General features: G+C 37.9%; 1 protein-coding gene across 1 annotated transcript in view; it reads left to right on the top strand.

The window, feature by feature from the left end:
* The window catches only part of LOC144956875 (uncharacterized), a 68073-nt gene that overhangs the window by 15665 nt on the left and 25537 nt on the right, over positions 1 to 26871 (top strand). Inside the window, exons 7-18 of the mRNA XM_078887664.1 lie at positions 3357 to 3460; positions 8464 to 8590; positions 10063 to 10127; positions 13330 to 13545; positions 14535 to 14643; positions 16570 to 16736; positions 18516 to 18625; positions 19012 to 19184; positions 19667 to 19810; positions 20076 to 20243; positions 21175 to 21305; positions 22462 to 22620. Coding sequence (XP_078743790.1) covers positions 3357 to 3460; positions 8464 to 8590; positions 10063 to 10127; positions 13330 to 13545; positions 14535 to 14643; positions 16570 to 16736; positions 18516 to 18625; positions 19012 to 19184; positions 19667 to 19810; positions 20076 to 20243; positions 21175 to 21305; positions 22462 to 22620 — 1673 coding nt within the window. The remainder of the gene's footprint in view (positions 1 to 3356; positions 3461 to 8463; positions 8591 to 10062; positions 10128 to 13329; positions 13546 to 14534; positions 14644 to 16569; positions 16737 to 18515; positions 18626 to 19011; positions 19185 to 19666; positions 19811 to 20075; positions 20244 to 21174; positions 21306 to 22461; positions 22621 to 26871) is intronic.

The following is a 26871-nucleotide window of genomic DNA, read 5'->3' as shown; positions in this document are numbered from 1 at the left end:
TTATTATTATTATTATTATTATTATTATTATTATTACTAGAGTAGATTCAGGCTTACCGGCCACACAAGCCTTATCTGTGGTCGTCTCAGAGAATGGAAGACTGCTGGCCAGAAATGAGACCAATGCTGTATAGTGATGTCGTAAAATGTAACGCTCAAGTGGCCGGTTTCATGTGAACCAGCCGATTTTGCACCCTAAGCAGTCTTATCCATGTTCTCAACGCATAATGTTATTCGTGACATTTTGGTACTACCGGACACTTATGGAACTTTAAGGTCCAACCGGCCACCCAACTTGGGCAAACCGGACACCCTTCACGGATGTTGAAAAACACTGTTTCCTTTTGTTTTTTTAATAGTTTTCAGTTCATAAACAGTTACAGCAGATCCATAGGCTCAGTTGGTAAAATATCTGCCGGGTCATTGGTCAATTTAGAGTTCGATTCCAGCATTCCAAGGACTTTGAAGGACTCTTTCCATAAATTGGCAGAATGTTTCCTTCCCCAAGACGACTGCCATATATTTTCATAAGTAGCTCGACTAGAATTAGACGTCTAGATAGATAAATAAACCCGTCTATGTTCATTTTCAACAGAGAAAGACAGAAATAATTTATTCAAAACAATTAATAAGGTACATAATCATAACGCTACATGTCACTTGCACAATGTACAAACAAACATGAAAACACTGATCTCCTCCTCACTTATCCCCAGTATCTTCTCTCTCTCTCTCTCCGCCAGTACATCCTCTGTGATGACTGAACCTCCCAGGTAGAAAGGGAAGCCAGTCTCGTCGCAATTGAAGACGTTGCTGGGGGGGGGGGGGTACCTTGGTAATGCCAATGTTATTTAACATTAACGATGTCCGCATAGTGTGGAACCACCCACGTATCTTTCCTTCTGATACCTGGGCGCGTTGTTCCCCAAGGGACATCGCTTTTCTCTCCCGCACCTCCCCCTTGTGTCTCTCCATGAATGCTTTGTACCAGTAATATCCTGGCTTGTTGTTTTGAAGGGAGTCTCTCTGCCTTCAGCATTCATTATTCTCTGCACCTCCAGGCACAGCTGTTCCCTGTCCTTCCCTTCACCTGCCCTGGCACAGGCCACCATCCACTTGACTAGTTTCTTCTCCTCCTCTGGGCCAACACTGTATGAGAGGGTATTTTCCGGCCATCTTGTCCATCAGGGTTGATTTCGGGACAGAGTAGGCCGCAGCGGCCTAGCGGAATGAAATATTTTTGGTGCGGATTGCATCAAGTGCAGCATCCACACTCTTTTCAGTATACTTTGATCGCGGCATCTTGGTGCCTGTATTAATGTGAAAAAATTAACTTTATTTAGATAGTTGAACTTCATTTTCATAGACTGGCTAGTCTAATAATGTACATGTTCCTGTACAATGGTGAACATAATATAATTTTAGGGAGGCCTTCCGAAAGCTCATACATCCCCAGTATTTTTTTATAATGTTCTAGTAGGGGTTTGGGAGGGGGAAAAGTTTTATTGTTAAAGTCTCCCCCCTCCCAAAACCCCTACCAGAACATTATAAAAAAAGTTTTCCCCCTCCCAAAACATTATAATACTGGGGATGTAGGTGTAAACGCTTTCGGAAGGCCTCCCTAATTTTATAATAATAACAATAATAATGATAAACATAGACCGGTCAGCAGAAATACAAGGAAAGCATTGCAACAAATAATATTATAGACGTCTAGAATATTAATAAACAACTTAATCAACCCGGCCAGTTTCACCTGAATAGTTTGAATTTTCTTTGGTCAAACCGGCCACCCCCCCCCCCCCCCACTGGAGCTAAAATGAAAACCGAACATCGTCAGACGATCTAACCACAATCAAACGATCCTAAAATAGCATGTAGTGCAGTGGTTGAGCCGAAACTCCTTAATAAAGACGTATAAATAGTTAAAATAGCAACTTCCTTGCACACCTTGCAACCCAAAACAAAGAACGGGATACTTACGTTGTGTGAGAAACATCTCGATGTAAACACGATTCTTTGACTTCTCTTAGTCTTAGATTGCACTCATTGAAACGGCAGGAAAAACGTCACATGAGACGTCTGCTGAGTTACTAAAAATATGCACCGGGAAAAAAAGAAAAACAAAGGGAAATTAGACATCGAGTCGGGTAGCGTCCGGTTTGACCTGAATCTACTCTATTATTATTATTATTACTATTATTATTATTATTATTATTATTATTATTATTATTATTATTATTATTATTATTATTATTATTATTATTATTATTATTATTATCATATTATTATTATTATTGTTATTATCACCATCTTCATCATCATCATATTTATATTATATTTTTTTTATATTATTATTATTATTATTATTATTATTATCTATTATCTATTATTATTATTGTTATTACTGTTATTGTTTATTATTGTTGTTGTTGAAAAGTAAAGGCCTTGATAAACTCTTAACTTTGAACCTTGTTATAATATGTGACCAATCGTCTCAAAATTGTATTTTGTCGGGACAAACCCGGTGCGAAAGAATTACATGGTAAACTGAACATGTCTCTATATTAGATAATGTTTAGCCTTGAGGTTTTCACTGGGTTTCACAAAGCCCGTAACTCTCTCCTTACCGATCCTTTTCAGTATTTTCCCAAAATGGCAGGCTTTCCCAGAAGAAAAATTGATTTTTAAAACTCCAACAAGGCACTCTACAAAACAGCTTTATGTTCTTATTATAATTAAACGAAGTTTGTGATGTACAAAATAAATCTGAATAAGAAAAATGTCTATTGTGTCGTAACAAATGTGACGACTTTGTAGGTGTTAAGTCAGGAGAGGGTTAAAGTTTAGTCATTTTATCATTGACAGAGCTGCCAACCTTCTGCAAAAAATGCGGAATTGTATGCATTTTCAGCGATTGTCTGCTTGTACGCATTTCCCCCAAGATTGTACCCATTTTGAGTGGACAGAGTCACTTCAGTTTTCTTAAGTTGTAATTCATATTATTACTAGCCCATTGAGACACCTCAGTGACCAAGTGGATGTTCATATATTTTTTGACCAATTATGATCTTCATGCTGGGAGGTAAAATTCTGAAAGGATTGGATTATAGTCTTGGGAACATCATTGTTGCTGCAATTGAGCTTGTGCGGTGTGACTTTATGTAATTATACCTTCCTCTTACTTTCATAATGTTTAGTTTCCGTCGATTTCAGGATTGTATCCATTTTTTATGAAATCTCCCCCATTTTGAGGTCCCATTGTACACATTCTCATCAGATGGGGTTGGCAGCTCTGCATTGATAGTAAATTTATATTTTCCCACTTGTTACTTTTTTATGATTTGCTTCAACAGGTAATATCCAGCATCCTTGAATTGCTATCAGTGTTTGTTGAATATCAAACAAAGTTTGCTGACTCGAACCTTCAACATTTTATACTGGAAAGTTTGTTTCACAGGTAATAGATTTTGTTTTTTTGTTTTGCATAGATAGCAGCCAACTGTCCTGATCAAATCGGGACTGTTCCGAGTTGGCAATATGAGAAAAAAATTTAAGATAAAAAAAAATAGACTGTTTGTATGGAAATGAGCCATGCATGTTCAAGGATTATGCTTTTTTTTTTTTTTTTTTTTACTATTACCATCTATATAATTTTTACCATCTCTATACTATACTGACGTTTTTTTAAAGAACACAGTATGTGCTATTTGGTTAACACGGTATATGCAATGTTAACCAAATAGCACATACCATGTTTTTATAAACTATGGCAGAATATAGGTAAAACAAATGTTACAAAACATGCAAAAAGCTCTAATACTAGATTACATTATACAGTCCTGCCTACTGCTATTAAGATTTTTGGCTTCAACAGCAGAAATAAAAAGACATTTTTGATTCAAAACACTTTGCTAAAAATTAAAGTTTGGTACCAATAAAACATCTATTCAGGGTTTTGAAGGCATATTTAATACTGCTAAGGGTAAATTATTGATTTGTGAAATTAATTTCAGTAACTTCTATTTCTTCCCTCTGAAAACTACGAATTTTTAACATTTCAAGTAGGCAGGTCTGCATTATATGAAAATCCAAATATACTAGTGTTTTGGGTCATGATCGTATTGTGTGTTATATCCCGCTTTACTTTCTTACTTACTTATGCCCGTCTGTAGTGGAGCATAGGCCGTCGACAACAGTCCTCCATCTTCCTTTGTCCTGGGCCATCTTCTCCAACTCTCCCCAGGTGTGTCCCATCCTCTTCATGTCCGCCTCCAGGTCTCGCCGCCAGGTGTTTCTAGGCCGCCCTCTCTTCCGTTTTCCCTGGGGGTTCCATCTCAGCGCCTGCCTAGCGGTGTTATTGGTTGGCTTCCTCAGGGTGTGCCCAATCCATCTCCATCGGCGGCGTCTGATTTGTCTTCTGCTGGCATTTGAGATGTTCTCTGCCACAGTCTGCGTTGTTGATCCTGTCTGGCCAGTGAATCTTGAGGATCCTTCTGAGGCAGCTATTGATGAAGGTCTGTACTTTTCCGGTGGTGGTCTTCGTGGTCCTCCAGGTCTCCGCTCCATACAAAAGGACTGACTTGACATTTGAATTGAAGAGTCTTATTTTGGTTCGGGTTGACACCACCTTGGAGCTCCAGATGTTTTTAAGCTGCAAGTATGCTACCCTCGCCTTGCCAATTCTTGCCTTTACGTCTGCATTGTGCCACCTGTTTATCTAATACGCTGCCTAAATACGTGAAGTGGTCAACCTCATCCAGTTCGCTCTCGTGCAGTTTGATTGGTTCTTTACCATTTGTGTTTATTTTGAGCACCTTTGTTTTACCCTCATGGGCCCTGAGTCCGATTTGTGATGACTTTGCTTTATCTCTGTTGTCTTGTCCTGCATTTGTTGGTGATTGTGGGACAGCAAGGCCAAGTCATCTGCAAAGTCCAAATCGTCGAGCTGGTCAAACAATGTCCACTGAATCCCATTTCTCCTACCTGCCACTGCTGACCTCATTGTCCAGTCAATCGCCAAAAGGAAGAGAAAGGGTGACAGAAGACATCCCTGTCTGACTCCAGTGTTCACATTGAAGCTATCTGTCAGTTGTCCCCCATGGATTACTCGACAGGTCACTCCCTCGTAGGAACTTTGGATCAGGCTGACTATTTTTGTTGGAACCCCATAGTATTTTCCATAAGGTTTCTCGGTCCACGCTGTCAAACGCTTTTTCATAATCAACGAAGTTGATGTACAACGGGGAATTCCACTCCAAGGATTGCTCAATTATGATGCGTAGGGTTGCAATTTGGTCGACACATGATCTATTCCTGCGGAAGCCAGCCTGTTGGTCGTGAAGGAGGTCAACAGCACTTTTAATTCTCTCCAAGATTATTCTATAAAGACTTTTCCTGGCACTGACAGAAGCGTTATTCCTCGGTAGTTGTTGCAATTGCTGAGGTCGCCTTTCTTAGGCAGTTTGACGAGGTACCCTTCCTTCCACTCTGTTGGTACTTCTTCCTCCTCCCAGATCTTCTTGAAGAGAGGATAAAGCATTTCTGTGGTCGTTTTTAAGTCCGTCTTTAAAGCTTCTGCGGGAATGTTGTCTGGCCCAGCTGCATTGCCATTCTTCAATAGTTTGATAGCGTTCCTGATTTTCCTCTTTAGTCGGGTGTCTACAGTTGATGTCAAGGTCTGTATCAGCTGGGTTGATGTTTGGGGCGTTCGACGGAGCTGGTCTGTTTCAGAAGCTCTTCAAAGTGAAGAGCCCATCTATTTAGTTGCTGTTCCTTTCCCAGGATGGTGTTTCCTTCTTTGTCTTTGACTGGTCGCTCGGGCCTATTGTTTTTCCCCGACAGTTTTCTTTGATATGTCATACAGCTGTTTCATGTTGTTGCTGGCTGCTGCTTTTCTGCTGTCTTCTTCCGCCAGGCTGTCAATGTATTTGCGCTTATCTGTTCTTGCACTCCTCTTAACTTCTCTGTTGGCTTCTGTGAAGTCTTTCTGTGCCTTTGCCTTTGTGGCTCTTGTCCGGCAATTGTCTATGACTGCTTCTTTTGCTTCCTTGTCTGGATCTTTTGCAGTGTTTTGGCTGAAATCCATTCCTTATGGTGGTGTCTCATCGGCCCAAGCACTTCCTGACAGGTTGTCTTGTGTCCTTCTTTCACTTTCTGCCAATCATCTTCCACACTGCTCTCTTCCAAAAACTGATCTTTTAATACTTTATACATATTGGTGAGAGTTAGGCTGAATTTTCCTCGGGTATCTGGATCTTTCAACAAATTGACTTTGTACTTCTCTCTTTTCGTTGCTTCCATCCAATTTCTCTTCAGTTTTAATTTCAGCCTTGCTACCCATGTAGCCTTATGTATCCTTATGTGGGGGAAAGTGCTACCTCCAATGATCAGGTTATTCATAGCACAGAAGTCTGCAAATTTCTCCCCATTCTCGTTCATTACTCCCAGTCCATGTTTTCCCATCACTTCCTCGAACCCTGTATTATCTGTCCCTATCTTTGCGTTTATGTCACCCATGAGAATGTTCACATCTTTCTCTGGATACTTGGCCAGGACATTCTGCAATATGTTTTAAAACCTGTCTTTTACCTCTTCATCATGTTCATTTGTTGGTGCATAACACTGTATTATATTCATTGTGATCTTCTTCACTTTTGTTCTGAAGGAAGCTCCGATAATTCGCGGTCCGTGTGCTTCCCATCCTAACAGGGCCTGCTGTGCAGATTTTGACAGCATGAGTGCCACACCTTCTGTGTGTGGAGCGTTCTCTTTTCGTGCCCGGAATACAGTAAGAGCTCTCCTGTGATCAGTTTCTTCTGCCCTTACTGGGTCCAACGGGTCTCACTGATTCCAAGCAGTGTGAGGTTGTAGCTTTTTATTTCTGCTGCTACTTGGTTGGTTTTTCCGTCTCATACATGGTCCTCACATTCCATGTTCCGACTTGATAGGTTCTGGTCGAAAGAAGGAAAGTCGGCCTTGTAGCTTCCTCTCGGCTTTCACTGCAAAGCGTCATGTGTCGCAAAGACCCTTCCTCTCCCAGAACAGTAGTAATTGGGTTTTCTTTTGTCAACATTTCTGTAGTAGCTTGTGTTTTCCAGGGTGGAGTTGCTGGCCCTACGCCTAACCCTCATCCTTTCTCATCCGGGCTTGGGACCGGCAATGGCGGAGTTATATCCCGTTTTAGCTCTTTGAAAAGTTGGCCACTGTGGATTTATTTTCTTTTGATTGATCACTTCCATTCAACGCCAGTTCCACACCATCAGTATCAGATTTCTTGTAATATGAATAGCTGGGTGGGATTTCTGACCTCCCATAGTGGGCAGGGAGGCACTTACTCTGTCTTCTATCCCCGTATGTCTTGTTTTCCAACATGCTTTCTGTCTTTGTCTTGGGATGAGATAACTTGGTTTTGGCTGGCCCTGGCTGGATACCTATCTGGGAGGGAAACAGTCAAATGTACAGTTAGAATTTTGGGAGATGATATTTTTTTGTCTTAAAAATCAGCTCTCTGTTATGCCCTGTATTATGTTTTGTTTACATATTATATATGATTTGTAAACATTTTGAGTGTATTCCTCTTAGTAGGGACCTGTGCTTGTGTCTGGATGAGACTTTTAGGTGATCTCAAACTAAGTACTTTGATAGTGTGCTTTTGGAATCTACATGTTCCCTATTTGTACCGTTCCTCTATGTGTTAGGTTTTCTTGGGTGTTTTAACTGTTATTTTAGAACGTTTTTTTTTAGAACATTTTTTTCCTTTTTACTCCATTTTCTTTCATTTTACTAGCGCTGATAATGTGTTAATGTGTTGCAAGCACTGTAAAACCCTTAAAGAGTAAACAAATAGCATGATTTGAATAGTATTATTGATTCTTGACTAGGCCTTACGTGTTGAAGTCTAAATTATGGTTTTACACATTTATTTTTGATGAAGTCATTCCATAACTCTCAGATTGAGAAGTTTGCTTAAAAAAAAAACTTTCTTTGATAATGGGAAAATAAAATGTTTTGTTTTATTTTATTTTATTTTTAAATATAAAGTTTTCCCGTCATTTGGGATTGCTGTTCCAATTACTTTGCTGTTTTTAAGCTATGTGCGGCTATTTGTTCTTGTGGTCTGAAACTCGCTTTCGGATTGAAAGACCCTGGGTTTGAGCCTCACTCGGCGCATAGTTGAGTCCTTGGAGAAGGCTCTTTACTCACATTCTGTCATCGTACTCAGGTGTAAAATGAGTACCTGGCCATTAACAGCATTGTCTCTGTCATAAAAAAAATTGGAATATCGCCTAACAGGCGTCATGTCTTGTCCTAAATGTTACGATTTGCTGTTGGTCAGGGATCCCTTGTAAAGCGCTTTGAGCACATTTAGTGGATATTGAACTATATAAAAGCTCAAGTTTAAGTTTTCAGTCTGAGTCAAACAAAACACTTTACTTTAAAAGTATTTTATTTTATTATCAGAAGCCACAGAGAAGCTCACGTGTCTTTCATTGAACTCCATGCGGGGGACTCCAAGAAACGGCTGCATCTTAAACTTAAAGATTCTTCCAAATATCTCACCAAGGTTTATAGTGCTCTCTTCAATGAGGTTAGTTCAGTTTTTAAAATAATGATTTTGTTACTGTTGTCAAAAGTGAGAACAAGTAAATTGATGGTCGAAAAGGAAGAGGGTGGGGGAGAGGGGTAAATAGGTCTAGATTTTCTTTGTAAGTAGGTCAAGAGTGGTAGTACAGTTAAAGGGCCGTTGAAAAGATGATTATACTATATTCCCCCTAATAAGAATAAAAATCCCCATCAATTAAACTTCTCTCTCTCTCTCTCTCTCTCTCTCTCTCTCTCTCTCTCTCTCTCTCTCTCTCTCTCTCTCTCTCTCTCTCTCTCTCTCTCTCTCTCTCTCTCTCTCTCTCTTTTTTTTTTTTTTTTCTTCCTCCCCCCCCCCCTTTTTTTATCTCTTTCTTTTTCACTCTTCTTATCTTTCTTTGTCCCTCTCTTTCTTTCTTCCCCTTATCCATGCATCTGTCTCAACGATTCTTCTATCAATCTTCATGTGAACTTTATAATAAACGTCATCTGGTTGTAAAGAGATGATATTAATATGTTACAATTATAAGGGGTGCTGAACTTAGTTTACCCTTTTTACCGTTGTTTTTGCAATGTTTTACAATTTTAACTCATTCAAAATACTTGAGTCTTATTTGTAAAAGTAACAATACGCTTTTACGTAAATTTACATCTTAAAAAATATAAAGTAAAGATAATAAAGTTATACCTCTACTGTTAAGAATAGATGTACACTAAAAGTAGTAATATAATATACAAAACTATGATATTTTATGTTTTGTTTTTGATTGAGTTTTAAATTTTCTTCCTTTTTGACAAATTGTCATAATCATCATCACTGATCTCTAGAGAATCAATTACGCAAAAGTCTTTTGGACTCTTCAAAACGGTGATGCTACAGACTAACTAGGAATAATAATAAGAAGAGGATGGGTTGCATAGCGGGCAGGGATGTACATACTGTGTCTTCTATCCCCTTATATCTGTTTTCCAACATGCTTTCTGTCTTTGTCTTGGTATGGGATTGCTTGATTTTTTCCCAACCCTGGCCCGAGTCCTTGGCTGGGAGGGAAACAGTCAAATGCATAGTTATTGTTTTGGGAGATGATATTTTTTATCTCTCTCTGTTATGTATTATTGTATTTGTTATTTTTATTGTATAATGAAATGTAAGCATTTAAGTGTATTCCTCTTTGTTGGATCTTGTGCTTGTGTCTGGGTGAGACTTATAGGTGATATCAGACTAAGTACATTGATGGTATGCTCTTGGAATCTACATCTGATCCCTATTTGTTCCCAATTCCCCTTTGTCTTACTCTTCTCTTGGATGCTTAAATTGTAATTCTAGAACTTTCGACTACCCCATTTTCTTCCTTTTTACTGGCGCTGATATGACCTTAATGTGTTGCAAGCGCCGTAAAACCCTTAAAAACAAAACAAACAGGATGGGTTGTATGAATCAGGATTTTATGAATTATTTCTTATTCCTTCTTTCTCTAGCTCAACGACTATCTGATGTCTACATTTTTGCCAGCATTCGTCTCTGAGTTTCTGAAGCAGAATAAGTAAGTAATATTTTTAAAAATTAGACTTTTTTATTAAAAAAAAATCTTTTGACCTTTCCAAACTATTTGAACAATATCGTAAGAGTGTGGTTTTATTGTGACACGAGCAGATAATTTTTTGAAAAATGATTTGTTGTTAATGCTACACTTTCTCTCCTCCTCCTCCTCCTCCTGCTTCTTCACCTCTGCTTCTTCCTTCTCCCTGTGAGGGGCCCAATTATATACCACTACACTACAAGTTTTTGTATTTAGATTTTTTTTTTCTTCTGATTTTCACGTCAAAATCTTGATTTTTTAAATTAGATCTAATCCTGTTTTACACACAGTATGGGTTGTTAGCACTGCCATTATCTAGAGAATGCACAAAAATCGTCGAGAATGAAAATGTTCAGAATTACTGAGATTGAACTAAATAACAATGTGAAATTGAATGTAAGCTTCAATTTAATATAAGAAAACAGATAAAATGGACGTTTTGGATTTCCCCTTTATCAACAAAACAGGATGTAAGGAAATGCCTTTGCGTTTTATGGCGTTTTATGCTGTAGGGAAGTACCTGTGGTATGCACGACTCAGGACATCCAACCTTATCTTGATTTATTTCTTTTGTCACTCTAAAACGTGAGGGTGTAGCATTTCCGTCGTGTCTTAGAGTCTGATCTTCGACATCCCCAATTTAATCCCTGACGTTATCGGAGCTGCGAATGGCCATTGTCTCCATAGACCATGGTTGACTTCGTGACCATCCATCCATCGTACGCGCTTTGTATTCATTTAGGGGTAAACATGTTTAGGGGGAGAAGAACATTAAATTACAACACCCACCCCCATTTCGCCTCGAGTTTTTTCCATGATTCATGCGAATAGGGATGGTAAAGATAGTGACTTTTAATTTCATCTTGACTTCTGCTGTAAGTCCGTGGTGGAGAAGGACGTTTTGTATTTTCTGTTGTGAAAGTCCATAGTAACGTTCTATCACGGCTTCTAACTCCTGTCTCTGTTGTGAGACAGTATTACCAAACAGAAATTAATGTTGTTTGATTTCTTTTGAGTAGTGCTCTGTTGGTGAGATTTCAGTGTTATTTGTAATCTATTGAAATATTGTGTTCTGTTGTGATTATCGGCATTTCTGATTTATTTGATTGTTTATCATAATAGTGATACCCGAGTTTCCAGTGCTATTTTGCGATGTGTTACTTATCCGGTTTTCTACTGAGTTTTATATCGGTGTTGATATTTTAAAGAATTGATTATCATTGTTTTCATTTTCTTTCCCAAATCTAGAGATCTGGCCTTTCTTTTACCTTTTTGTGACTTTACCTGACCATCAAGTAACCTTTATGTGACTCATTGTAACCTCAATGAACATTGACTATAACGTATAGCCTTTAATAACAAGAACTGAAACCTATTACTTAATGAACAAAAACAAGTACTGAAACCTGTTACAAAATAGACATAATACCTTACTGTGACCTATACATGATTTGAAGAACAATCCATTGTTTGATAACTGCAATAAACATTGTCTGGAACCTAATACATTGGTATTGTGTGTCATTCACCTGGACATTTAGCTCATCAATAACCCACACTTGGAATAACACACAGGCAACTACAGCACGTAGAATATCATCTTCACACAGACGGAGATAAGTTGGGGACCATGAGGTCATACAAACTAAATAATCATGTTTTTCTATCATTATTCATATATCATTTAGCTTTATATTCACATCATTCACTTCTATCACCAACTCATCATATCTGTCAATCATTAGTTTCATCAATATTATTTTGACATTTATCCTTTTATCACTGACTATATTATCAATATCATAATTCTACTCAGAAGCGTCATCTTGATAACATTCATTACATCAACATCATCATCATTATCATCATCCACCATACCTTCTTGATTCATCTGCTATATTCAATCATATGCATTTCATTTATATCCAGCTCATTACATTAATTAATAAACACTTCATATCATATACACGTAAATCTCGGACTTGTTGTGTTCATAATTTGTGAATCTTTGGCAGTCAGCCTCACCCCCCCTTTTTGTTATTTTTTTTTTTATATAAGTGTCGCCGTCTGGGTCTGAACCGTGCACACTCGTGCCCTGACCGTGTGACACAGGATGAATGAAATACTGCAGACGAATGAGATATTGTGGTAGTTAACATTCATCTTAACAATGCCACTTCCACATTATCTCATTCGTCTGCAGTGTTTCATTCATCCTGTTAAGTTAATAAAGGGGAAACCAGAAACGTCCATTTTATCTGTTTTCGTATAATAAATTGAAGCTTACATTGAATTTCACATTGTTATTTATTTCTTCAGAGCTTCGAGCAGCACCAATTACGTGAGATTAAACTGTAAACCATAGATTTATGTATTCCAAGGAAATAGATAACAAACATCATTTTCGTGCACAATGACAGATCAGAAACAGTCTTGCCAACTAGTATGATTTCTCATATTTTTATATGCTTTCAAGTCCAAAAACATGGTCAATTGACTGAAATATGCTAAATGCAAAAAGCCACAGTTTTTAACAAAAAGGGGGGAGAAATGATAAATTGGAATCGTTGAAGGTCATTAAATATTGTCCCCAGGGAGATAAGAATCTGAGTGCCAGACAGTTGACTGTTATAGAAATTTCAGGATTTTCCTACACTCTACTAGCTTGATAGGTCTCTATAAATTCAGTGAATGCTAAATTTGAAATTTTGGATTGTCGCACATTTTGAAATTATGGTTTTTTGAATGACGACATGAGAAAAGTAGCAGAAATATTGGGAAAAAATATGACAAATGTTTTCAAATGGTTGAGGTTGGTTGGAAAGTCTGCAGAAAGTCATCTTGAAGTCAAGATAGTTTTGTGACAATTCAGTCAATTATTTCTTTTCTTTCATATAATGATGATGCTGAGAATAAATAATTATAATGATAATAATAATGAATAATACCCACATTCTCTCACTGTCTCCAGGTGTTAAATGGGTACCTAGCTGGAACAAAAAAAATGTTACACTGCCTAAAAGGAAAAGAAAAGCCCAAATAAAAAAAGTTTTAAAAAGGAGAGTTTTAATTTAATTTTTTTTTTTAATGCTTAATGCATAACCTCTATTTTATTACAGACATATTTTTATTTTATTGTTTTTTTTTTCTTTTCTTTTATTCCCAGAGATGATTCCAATGCCTGTTTCTTCATTCTCAAATACGCCACGCAGCTCTTGCGAATACACAAGGACACTGACAACCTAGAAATGAAACTGGCATGCCTTGAGAAATTGTTCAAGACCTGCGTGGAGATTGGCTGCGACATTTTTGCCAATGAGAGACAACAGGATTTTACAAATTGGCTACAAACTGTTCTCGAATTCTTTTTACCACACTTCCAGTATGTAAAAGATAATCTTATCTTAAAGTTCTTTTAGAAAAATGTGTTTGAAAGATTTAATTTTTCTTTCTTTTTTTCTTTTTTTAGGTTTTTTAATATTTTAGTTTATATTTAACATCATCATCATCGTCATTGTCATCATCATCATCATCAATACGGATTTTCCTAAGATTTTTTCCCGAATTTTGTTTCTGAAAAGTTGTCAAGTCTACAAATGCTAACTACCCTTTGGATAGGACACTAGTCTGTCACTAACTAAAGCACTTTCTGCCTGATTTAACAGACCCAGTTACCCAATCACTGATGTATGAACAGAGAGTTGGGGAAAAATCTCAATCACATCTCAGACCAAAACTGGTACCTTTGCTTGTTGGGCCAGTGCCCCAACACTGAGCTATTATAACCCCCAAATTAGATTAAAAAGGATGTCAAATTACATGCTTTCTTTTTAGATTAGAATTTACACATTAAATATTACTTTTTACAGTCCACAGCTTCTAGCAGCCTAGTATCATTTTAATTTGTTGTGAAGAGTGCATAGTAATAACACATCTGAGGACGATTTTAAGTTTTGAACTGGGGATTTCATCTCAACAAGTTAAGTCCAAAAAAAAAATAAAATAGAGCTTTTATATAGAACAATATTCACTAAAATGTGCACAAAGCGCTTTACAAATGGTTCCTGACCAACAGCAACATGTAACATGTAGAATGAGACACGACGCCTGTAAGGCGATATTACAAATTTTCCGACAGAGACAACACTGTTGACGGCCAGGTACTCATTTTACACCTGAATACGATGAGAGAATGTAAGTAAAGAGTCTTTTTCAAGGACTCAACTATGCGCCAAAAGCGAGTGTCATACCACATAACCGCAGAGACCACATAGTCGCACAATGACATCGATATTAAATGTCCACATTTAAAGCTAGAACAAATAATTGAATTCACACGTTACATTACACCTGTTTTTATTTAATTCCCAGCGAAAGGTCGTGGTTTGGTTTCATGTCTTCTGTTTTAACTCTGAGGCCATTGGTAATAGACAGGTATCTGACCAAAGTTTTGACAGCAGCTTTGAAAAAGGTTGACAAGGTGAGTGTCTGGTTTGTAGTATTTGGATCTTATCATGGAGTGAGGGATCATCTATTTTATAACTTTATATAATTTTTCTGTGTGTTTGAGGGTCCCAGATCGATTTCAGGTGCAGATTTTTTTTTCTGACATTCCTGTCCACCCAACATTGATTGGGTAGCTGAGTCTGTTAGACCTGGTGGAAAGTACATTGCAATTGACTAGCATCCTATTCCAAGGGTAGCAAGCAATTGCTATTGTCCGTTCTATGCTATAGAAACCAGGATAAGCTCCGGCTCCATGGGTCCAATGGCTCTGAAGGATTACTTGAGACAATAAAATAAGTCCTATTAGAAAGACTTTTAATAGGACTTACTTTATTGTCTCAAGTAATTTAGAAAGACTTTTGGGCGGGTGGTTGGATGGGAGCATCACCCTTGAATCATATACCTATGATGTTCGCATGGGTGTACGATCCGATAGTGATGTCGTTTCTTCTTCTCTTTACTAGCCTATCCTGCTTCTTTGGTTTGTGATTGTATTTTTGACAGGGGATATTTTTTTTTCTGTAAATCTTCTGCCTGTTTGTTCTTGGTTATTTATGATTTAGCTTATGATATCTTTAGGTTATGATTTTGATTTACATTTGTACTATTTTTGTTAGATTGCTTGTTTTTTTGTTTCAGCGGTCTCTCATATAACCTCAATTGTGTTGGAAGAGACCTAAAGCAACAAACAAAAAAAAAAGACTTTTGGACCTTTCAACAATACTTTACTTACTTTACCTCTTCGTGCCAGGTTGCACATAAGACCTCGATTTGCCGGTTCCATTCTACTATGTTAATGGCTGTGTTATGGAGCACATCCTTAGAGAATGCCAGGATGGGCCCAGCTTCACTGACCGTGACATAGGTCAAGTCTGTTCCACAGATGCTGTGGAGTGGGTTCGGTGTTGGAGCGACAAGCTATGATGATGGCTGTGTTCAACCTATTGTCCAACCTTCAGCATTTTTTCTCTCTTTCATCAGTATATCACCTGGTAGTGTCGGGTCAGATACGTTTTCTTTTTCTCCCTGGATCCCTCTGATGTATTTTTATCTCTTTCTTTGGGCTTCATCACTCGTATTCTTCATTCCTGCTCTTTCAACAATACAATTGAAAAATTATAAGTGTCATGTTTAAGTTGATTTATGATTCTGATAGACAAAACATCACTTTTGTTTCCCTTAGAAATGGATAAGATAAACCTTTCTTAAGATGATTTTTTTTTCTGGTTCTTACGAGAGTACCTTAAGTGGACTCCGCTGTTTGGCAACAATAATAAAGTGTCCATGATGCATATCATTAATATTGCCTTGTTATTTTGCATAAACCAGGGATCCCCTTTTTCCGGCTAAGGCTCGGAAACTGGCTTTTAAAAATCTTCTGGCTGACTTTGGCCGGTAATGGTGAATTGCTGTTTTAAAAGATGAAAGTATTGGTTGTTTAAAGGCATACGTTGATGGGAAGCGAGATGGATCTGGATCTTTTTCTATGATATAAGGGTGATTCCTTTTAATGACGAGATACATTGTGGTCTTGTGGTTTGACACTCGCTTTCGGATCGGAAAGCTTGGAAAAGGCTCTTTACTCACATTCTCTCATCGTACTTATGTGTAAAATGAGTACCTGGCCTTTAACAGCCTTGTCTCTGTCCCGAAAAATGCCATGTCCCGTCCTACATGTTAAGTGTTGCTGTCGGCCAGGGACCCCTTGTAAAGTGCTTTGAGCATGTTTAGCGGATATTGCGCTATATAAAGGGCTCAATTTTTTTTTCTTGTGAAAAGTGTTCATGTTTTAAAAATTTTAGCAAAGGGTATCTCTGATGAATAATCATACTGAGGAATGACTGGTAAAGAAAGGATCCACAATGTATAAATATCTGTTTGATTTTTTTTTTCTCCTCAGGAAAATGAAAGCATAGAACAGGCCAGAGATTCCTTTTTGTCACAGCTGATAGATACGTTTTTGAAGCTGAGGAGAATTCCATATTTGCATCAGTGTTTGCTTCAAGTCATATTGTCTGGAGTGCCAATCCCAATTATGAGCTCTTCCTTAAACAAATTGAAGAAAAAGTAAGTTTAGTTGTGGACACTTTTGTTCCTTCAATTTATGATAAAAAAAGCAGACTTACTGTTTAATTAATCACACCGAGAGGAATGACTCAGTTATCAGAGAGCTCTTTTTTTTGACCATGCACAATATCTTGAGAATTATTTATATATTCAAAGACTTTTCATATTGATAGAAAAATGTCCACGGAATATTTCTTTTGTGAATTCTCCTTCAACACTTGATTGCATTGATCAGTTTGTGCAGTTCAAAAATCATAAATACAATAAAAGCAGTGAATTAATTACAGTGAGAATGATTTTAAATCAGAATTTGTTCTAATCTTGGTTTTGACTACCTGGTTTGGTGTTTTATACAGGGGTGATATGACGTACATTAAACATTTTTGCCTTTATCTGTTTCTGAATTTCATTCTCGGTTAATATGAATTTTTGCTTTGCAAATCTCATTTTCTACTAAGAAATGAATTTTGATATATATCGTTATTATCACCATTACAGGGTCCCCACCGGGTCGTGAAATCGAGAAAATGTCGGGAATTTTGTGATGGGTTGGGAAGTCGGGGGAAAACAAAATCAAGGATTATGTGAGGCACATAGGTGGCATAGAAAAGTTTGAAATTGGTGACAATTTATTTAAGTCATGTGGATTAGCCAGTAGAAGGTACAAAGCTTATTTGGAGGAGAAAAAAAAGCAGTGGAGAAAAAAGTGGGAAATGAAACTAGCAGAAGAGGAAGTTGTTGGGCCTCCGTTTCTAAGAAACTTGAGGAGAAGGAGGCCTCCTTGAAATTGTTGTAGAGGAAGGACAGTTTGTAAATAGTCTTGTACATAGTGTATTATAGTAAAGTGAACAATGAAAAGATTGGACCTCTCTATTATTGGAAATGTGGCGGAGTACTCTTGCATGGTTGATGAATCATGAAGAGAAAGCAAAATTGAATCAACTGATGGCAAGGAATCTAGGGGTAAGATGTAATGGTTAATAAATAGCTAGTATAATCTAGTAAATGTACATGTGCACTAATTTAAAGAAGTAATGATATTTTATTATTGATAAATGGCTTTTTAAAAAATCATTCTTGACGCATGGCGGAATAATTTTCCGCCGCGTGATGGGGTCTTGAAAATTTTTTTGGGTCTTGAAAAAAATTTCAAAGATTTGGTGGACCTTGCCATTACCACTGCCAACATATCAGTGTCCACTACCAACACAACTGTCACTGTCATCCCTTTTGTTTTTCTTTGGCATATGTATAGTTAGAGTTTTGGGACATGATATTTTTTGCCTTGTAAATCATCTCTCTGTTATGCATTGTATTATTTTTGTTTTACATATTTGTAAAACATTTGAGTGTGTTTCTCATAGTGGCGACCTGTTCTTGTGTCAGGATTAGACATTTAAGTGATCTCAAACTAAGTACATTGATAGTGTGCTCTTGGAATCTACATCTGTTCCCTATTTGAGCTAATCCCCCTTTGTCTTCCTTTTTCTTGGGTAGTTTGATTGTAATTCTAGAATTTTTTGCTATCCCATTTTCTTCCTTTTTACTGGTGCTGAGATGATATAAATGTGTTGCTAGAGCCGTAACATACGCTTACTGCCATGTAGATCATAAAGAAAAAAGTGTTTTTTTGTTGTGAATATTGGATGGCGTCCTGGACCTTCCTTGTTGGATGGAGATGTCACTATTGCTGTGTCTTCTATCCCCCTTATCTGTTATGTTTAGTGGATGTTGCACCATATAAGGTTTGGGTTATCTTTTGTTATTTTCAAAATCCAGACTTCAAGTAATGTTTAACCAGGTGCCCATCTCTAGTCTTATGGACATGTGGAGCGACATCAACAAGAAGTTAGAGTTGACTTTATCAACAGCAGAGAACACGAATGCTGGTAAGGAAGGAGTTAAACAGGGTTGTAAACAAACTTTGGTCATTGAGAATGAGATAGATAGATCGATAGATAGATGGATTTTCTGTTATTATCAGTATGCCACTCTTTTTGGAACGAGATAGATAGATCAATAGATAGATGGATTTTCTGTTATTATCACTATGCCACTCTGTTTTTGTTCAGTTGTGGTCATTTATCTGCCAATAGATTTTTCTTTTCTTTTGTTTTTTTTTTAATTTTCATTTAAAGAATTATAGCATGCTCCCATTATAGATCATTTTTATATTGTTGTTGTTGTTGTTGTTGTTGTTGTTGTTGTTGTTGTTGTTGTGCTTTTACTAGTTATTCCATCTCGTTGGTAGCCATTCCTTTGTCTGAACTTCCAGAAATCTCCACCGTCACCAAGCTGTCGTGGCTCCTGTTCCTTCTGAATTGCCTTCTGTCTCACACTCAGTTTTTTGACCAGCACAGCATGGGAATGGCAGAGGAAAAGCTGCACTCTCTACTGGAACAGACAGAGCACAGTGTGCTGAAACCATTGGCCAAGGGCTATAAAACAGTATGTCTGGATTCATAGATTTACTTACGTTCTATTTGTTTTTATGGTTTTTTTTGCTTTTTAAAAAAAAATTAAAAACAAAAATGAATTTGACAAATTCAGTCATGCAATTTTTAATAAGCTAAGAATTGTCAAATTCTTTGATTGAGTCTGAGAAGATTATCATTATTATTGTTATTATAATAACAACAAAACAAATAAAAATTGCTGAATTTGAAATTTACTAAAATGCATAGGAAATAACTTAACCTCATGTTTATTTCCCCCTAAAAATTCACAGTCCAAGACAACAAAACAAATAAAAATGTCTGAATATTCGAAATATTCTACAATGCATAGGAAATCTTAACCTCATGTTTATTTCCTCCTAAAAATCCACAGTCCAAGACAACAACAAAATAAAATTTGTTGAATTTGAAATATTCTACAATGCATAGGAAATAACTTTATCCTCGTGTTTATTTCTCCCTAAAAATCCACAGTCCAAGAAGGAGATCCCTATCCTAGAGGACGTGCTGATCACCTGGGCCTATGTCAAGATGCTGCTCTATCCCAAGTGGCGAGAACATGCTGCTGTCGCACTGCATGGGGGTGAGGGGGACAAGGGTACCAAGACATTGATGAAGGTAAGGTGTGATTGATGAGTTTGATTCGGGCATCAGGCAGTGTTGTCTCATCTTCTACAAGAATTATTGATGCTGTGCATTTAGCCAAAAAAAAAAAAAATACAACATCCGCCAGTCAGATATGGAGTACCAAAACACAAAACTGTGTGTAACCTTGAATGTTTTTAGTCTGATTGATGGAATATAGTGAGAACTACTCATAAAAATGGCTGGCTAAAAACAATAACAAAGAGTTGAGTTTTTTTGTTTGTTTTTTTTTTCACAGAAAGTCTCCGTGTCAACCAAAGTGAAGGTCATCTTACAGAGACGGCAGGTGCTCACTGGCAATGTAAACAAAGAGGATAATTATGGGAATTCCACTGACGAAGTGAACGAATTAGTGGCAAAATTATTGGAGGACTTGGCAGTCAGCAAAGCTACAAGGGCTGAATATGTAAATTTTTATATTCTTCATCATCTTCTTCTTCTCCTCTATCTCCTCCTCCTTTTCTTCTTCCACCTCCTCCTCCTCTTCCACCTCCTCCTCCTCTTCCACCTCCTCCTCCTCTTCCACCTCCTTCTCCTCCTCCACCTCCTCCTCCTCTTCCACCTCCTTCTCCTCCTCCTCCTCCTCTTCCACCTCCTCCTCCTCTTCCACCTCCTCCTCCTCCTCCTTTTCTTCTTCCTTTTCTTTTTCTCCTATTATGTTTTTAAAAAAAAGGATTTGAGCTTTTATATAGAGCACTATCCAAAGAACATGTTAAGGCTTTACATGAGGTACCAGCCAACAGCAATATTTAGTATGAAGGAAGAGACATGATGTCTGTTAGGCGATATTACAAATTTTGTTTCCGACAGATACAACACTGTTGGTGGGCAGTTACCCAGTTCATACCTGAGTACAGTGAGAGCTTGGGAGTAAAAAGCCTTTTCCAAGGACTCAACTGTGCTCTCCCTCTCTATTACTCTCTCTCTCTCTCTCTCTCTCTCTCTCTCTCTCTCTCTCTCTCTCTCTCTCTCTCTCTCTCTCTCTCTCTCTCTCTTTCTGCCACTTCTCGCATCCACAGTCAATACCCTCTCCATACATTATTTCCACAGTTGCCAATATTTGTGTGTCTCGTCGTTTGTCTCCTGATAAAGGCCAAGGGTTGAAACGTTGTTAGTTTTGTGTTTTCCCCTTTTATATCAGTCATATTTACTCATTTTATATATATTTTCTCTCTCCACAACTTTGACCGTTCTTTTTATTCCACTAAGCGTTTGTTCAAGACTTTGTTTACTCTCTTCTGTATTATACACATCTTGAAAAATAGCAGTAGATTTTGAGATGAATTTTCACCTTTTTTTATTATTTAAAAAAATAATTTTGTTTGTTTTCATTACAGGATCAACACGCACTTCCTCTTTTCCAAGAATTTGCCCAGATATTTCCCTTGGTTGGCCATTGGTTGGAAGATGAGCTCATAAAAAAGTGTGCATATTTTATTGTTGAATCAGTGCAGAATGGAGCAAAAAAGTAAACAAAATATGTCACCTAACCATCATCATCATCATCATCAGCATCATCATCATATTATTATTATCATCTTCATCATCATCATTGTTTTAGAAGAACTGGAATTTATCAGCTCTAAAAGATTTCTTTCCTGTTTGAACAATTTGAGAATTTCAAGCATTTTTGAGCAGCGATGAACATAACACTCATTTTGAAAGGAAACAGGATTTTAGAAATTAAAGATTTTGTTTATGATAATACTGATACAGGGACCTCCATAGTGCAATTGGGGGTCCCAATATTTCAGTTGGTAGAAACACTCCCTTCCTATGCACAGAGACTGATTTAAATCCCGGGTGAAATCAAGATTTTTATTCTGATCCCCTGTCTATCCAACAGTGAATGGGTAGCTGGGTCTGTTAGATCTGGTGGAAAGTATTTTGCAATATTCTAGTGTCTTATCTAAAGGGTTGTAAGCAATTTTCTATTGTCTCTTTCATGCCACAGAAACTGGGATAAACTCCAACTCCATGAACCTTATGGTTCTAACTTACTTACTTACTTACTTACTTACTTACTTACTTACTTATTTACTTACTTACTTATTTACTTATTTACTTACTTACTTTCTTACTTACTTACTTATTTATTTACTTACCTACTTATTTACGTATTTACGTATTTACTTACTTACTTACTTACTTATTTACTTATTTACGTATTTACTTACTTACTTACTTATTTACTTACTTACTTACTTATTTACTTACTTACTTACTTACTTACTTACTTACTTACTTACTTACTTACTTACTTACTTACTTACTTATTTACTTATTTACTTACTTATTTATTTACTTACTTACTTATTTACGTATTTACGTATTTACGTACTTACTTACTTATTTACTTACTTACTTACTTACTTACTTACTTACTTACTTACTTACTTACTTACTTATTTACTTACTTATTTACTTACTTACTTACTTACTTATTTACTTACTTACTTATTTACTTACTTACTTACTTACTTACTTACTTACTTACTTACTTACTTACTTACTTATTAACTCCTCTTTGGTGTTTCATAAACACATAATGTCGGTTATGATTCTAAAGGACTACTTTATTAATAAGTAAAACTCGATTCACACAATAGGAATGTTTTCTCCAGGTCAAACCCAGTGGCTGAGACAGGTGGTGGCGCATCAAGTCTTTATTTGGAATTGGACCGTTTCCTTCATCATCCTGCCACAATGGAACATCGTCAACTACAGACACATCTGGTCACTGCTATATGGAGTAAATTGTTGACGACAAAAAGTGACAGGAGGTAGATAAACTTTTTAATTTAATATATTAATTTTTTTTAAATTATTAAAAAAAAAAACTAATGACATGATAGATTCTTAAAAAGGGAAATATTAAACAGGACCCCATTCTTCCGCTTTATAGCAGAATCCCGCTATTTTCACGATAGTCCAGACTTGAACATGGTGCTCAATTTGGCACACACTGAGAGCACCCTCTCTTTCATCCTCCATCCCTTAATCTAGTTGACCTGCTTTTAGAGATAAGTAATTGGATTTTATGTCTAAATTGATGAGTATTTTAGAAAAACTGAAATAACCAATATATAATATCATTATTGTAGGCCAATTTATTTTAAAGTCTACGCTTCACGCACTATTTCATCTTTTAAAAACTATTTTTCCTCCTTTTTCGAAATTCTAGAATGGGGTCTCTGATTAAAAATTGTTTAAAGAGCTTCAATTTAACTCTTTTCTTTCTAAAGACTTTCCAGATTTTCCCTGAAACGTCATACCCCCTAACATAAAAATTGATTTTGTAAACTCTCATCATCATCATTGCCTTTTTCACCCTGGGTCAGGGTATAGGCCACAGACAAACAGTTTCCATCCTTCTCTATCCTGAGCCAACTTTTTTATCTCATTCCAGGTCTTACCACTTCTCTGTATATCAGCTTCTTTAATTCTTCTCCATGTTCCTCGTGGCCTTCCCCTTGATCTTCTGCCCTGAGGGTTCCAGTCCAATACTTTCTTTGTTATAGTTGAGTCATTCTTTCTAAGCGTGTGTCCAATCCACCTCCATCGTCTTCTTCCTATATCCTCTCCCACTGGTTTCTGCTGTGTTCTTTTCCATACTTCTTCATTTTTTATTCTATCCATCCATTTTATTCTGAGTAGCTTACGCATGCACCTGTTTACGAAAATCTGTACCCTCCTTATACATGCCTGTGATGCGTTCCAAGTTTCACATCCATACAGTAGGACAGACTTCACGTTTGAGTTGAAAAGTCTTAGCTTTAGTTGAAGGGAGATATCTTTAGTTCTCCAAACTCTGTTCAAAGATGTGAATGCAGCCTGTGCCTTTCCTATTCGTGCTTTCACCTCTGCTTCCGTGCCTCCATCCTTGTCAATTATACTTCCGAGATAGCAGAAAGTGTCTATATCTTCGAGTTCCTGATCTTTTACTTTGATCTGCTCCCTTTGACGCGTACCTATCCTCAAGACCTTTGACTTTGCAGGGTGAATTCTTAGACCAATTGATTCCGAGAGGCTGTTTATAATTGTGGTTTTTGCTTGCATCTGGTCCTGGGTGTGGGACAAAAGAGCCAGATCATCTGCAAAATCCAGATCATCCAACTGTGTCCAGGGGGTCCACTGTATCCCATTTCTTCTCCCTTTGGAGGTTTCCTTCATTAGCCAATCAATGACAAGGATGAACAGGAATGGTGAGAGCAAGCATCCCTGCTTGACACCAGTCTTAATTTCAAAGCTGTCAGTAAGCTGATCTTCATGTACAACCCTGCAACTTGATCCTTCATACATTTCCTTAATGAGGTTTACTATCTTTTCAGGGAGTCCATAATGTGCCAGAATTTTCCACAATGTTGCTCTGTCAATACTGTCGAAAGCCTTCTCGTAATCCAGAAAGTTGACAATAAGAGGAGAGTTCCATTCTATAGACTGTTCTACTATGACTCGCAGAGAGGCAATCTGGTCGGTGGTTGAACGGTTTTTCCGAAAACCTGCCTGTTCGTCCCGCAGTTTAGCATCTGTTGCATTCTTAATTCTCTCTAAAATAATACGGTTGAAAACCTTTCCTGGGATAGAAAGAAGAGTGATGCCTCGATAATTATTACAATTACTGAGGTCCCCTTTCTTTGGAAGCTTGATAAGATGTCCTTCCTTCCAATCCTTTGGGAATATCCCGTTATTCCAGATTCTCTCAAATAGTGGGTGCAGGGCCTCAGCATTTCTTTCCGCATCAACTTTTAGAGCCTCCGGTGGAATCTGGTCTGGTCCAGCAGCTTTCCCCCTTTTCATCTTGTTAATGGCACCCACAATCTCTGCTATCGATGGTGGATCACAGCTAATTGGTAGCTCATTCCTTGCAGGCAAAATTTCTGGCTGGTTGTCTGGTGGTGGTCTGTTCAGAAGGCAGTTGAAATGTTCCCTCCATCGTTCAGATTGAGCCTCTTTTCCAAAAATAGTTTTCCCATCTTTGTCTTTGACTGGTACCTCTGGTTTCCCATATTTTCCAGCAAGTGTCTTGGTAGTTTGATAAAGGATCCTCATGTGTCCTCCAGTCGCTGCTGCTTCTGCTTTCTCTGCAAGTCTGTTCATGAATGCTTCCTTGTCTTTCTTCACAGATCTTTTGACTTCCTTAGCTATGGCTCGATACTGCTCTTGTGCATCCAGTCTTGAAGCCCTTGTTCGGCTTGCATTCACTTGTTCCTTCCTTGTTCTCCTCTTTTCAATAAGGTCCAAGGTGGTTGGACTTATCCATTCTTTATGTTCCGATTTCTTTACCCCCAATACCTCGTGGCAAGTTGTTATGTAGACTTCCTTGATCTTTGCCCAATGTGACTCTACATCTATGTCCTCCTCGAGCTCAGTAAGAGGTTGGAATCTATTACTCAATTGTAGTTTGAATTCCTCATTTTTTTCCCCATCAAGTGCATTCACCTCGAATTTTCTTCTTGTATGTGATCTGGCCCCGTGTTTTCTGAGTCGGAGCTTAAGCTTTGCCAATAGCAGGTGGTGGTCTGATCCAACATCTGCCCCTCTCTGTACTGTCACATCTTCCAATGAACGTCTGAATCTACGAGAGATACAAAAATGATCAATCTGATTCTCTGTCACACCATCTGGTGAGACCCAAGTTGCTTTGTGAATCCTCTTATGGGGGAACACTGATCCTCCAATCACCAAACTGTTGAATGCACAGAAATTTGCAAATCTCTCTCCATTATCATTCATTTCTCCCATGCCATGACGTCCCATGATACCTTCATAGCCTACGTTATCCTGTCCCACTTTTGCATTAGCATCTCCCATCAATATGTTGATGTCTTTCCTTGGCAACTTGTCAATGACTTGTTGTAGCAGACCATAAAATGTATCTTTGTCCTCATCTGTTGCATCATTTGTTGGGGCATAGATCTGTACAATGTTCATGCTGATCTTCTTACTCCGTGTTGTAAAGGACGCCATAATGATCCTTTCTCCGCATTGTTCCCATCCTCTCAGTGACTTCTGGGCAAACTTGCTTAGAATTATTCCTACTCCCTGTGTATGAATCCCGTCCCCTCTCCCTGAATATAAAATCTTCTCCCCAGACTTGAGGTGTTTCTGTCCGGATTGTATCCAGTGGGTTTCGCTTACTCCAAGTATATGCAGCCTGTATCTTCTCATCTCAGTCACAACTTGAGAGCTTTTTCCTGCTTCATACATGGTGCGAACGTTCCACGACGCAATTCGAAGCTGCTTGTTTGGCGAAGACGTCATCGGGTCAGCAGAGTCCTTTCGGCTTTGTCTGTTGTCCTTCATAAATTCTGTAATTCCAGAAACTCTTCGGTCGCCCAAGCTAAAAAAAGGATTTAGTTTGTCTGTCTGTGTTTCTGTAACGGTTTGAGTTTAACGGAAAGGGGTGTTAACCCTTTGCCAACCCCCAACCTGGAGGACCAGGTGACTCAAAGATGGGGGAATCACACACCATTAGTCGCCTTTTACGACACGCTGGCTTGGCGTTGGGCTATTCTTGACCCTCTCAGTTGAGGGACCCCGGACACCACACGGGGATTTGTAAACTCTAATTCTATGCAATTACACACATACTATTCATAATTTTGTTCAGCAAAACAAGCTCTCTGGGTGACATCCCATGGTGTCTTCCATACCCCTATCTATTATATCTGTTTTCTGAGTTGCTTTCTGTCTTTGACTTGGAATGAGATTACCTGCTTTTGTCCTGGTCCTTGTGGAAAACCGTGGGTGGATGGAAACAGTCAAATGTTGCAGCAATGTGGTCTTGTGGTATTACATCCGCTTTCGGATCGGAAGGTCCTGGGTTCGAGCCTCGCTCGGCGCATAGTTGAGTCCTTGGAGAAGGCTCTTTACTCACATTCTCTCACTATACTCAGGTGTAAAAGGAGTACCTGGCCGTTAACAGCGTTGTCTCTGTCCTAAAAAATAGTAATACCACCTAACAGGCGTCATGTCTCGTCCTACATGTTATGTGTTGCTGTTGGCCAGGGACCCCTTGTAAGGCTCTTTGA

The sequence above is a fragment of the Berghia stephanieae genome, chromosome 11 (assembly GCF_034508935.2).
Source record: "Berghia stephanieae isolate SIO BIC M18660-M18661 chromosome 11, UCSD_Bste_1.3, whole genome shotgun sequence".
In the NCBI taxonomy this organism is placed as follows: Eukaryota; Metazoa; Mollusca; class Gastropoda; order Nudibranchia; family Aeolidiidae; genus Berghia; species Berghia stephanieae.
This window is presented reverse-complemented; position numbering and strand designations above follow the sequence as displayed.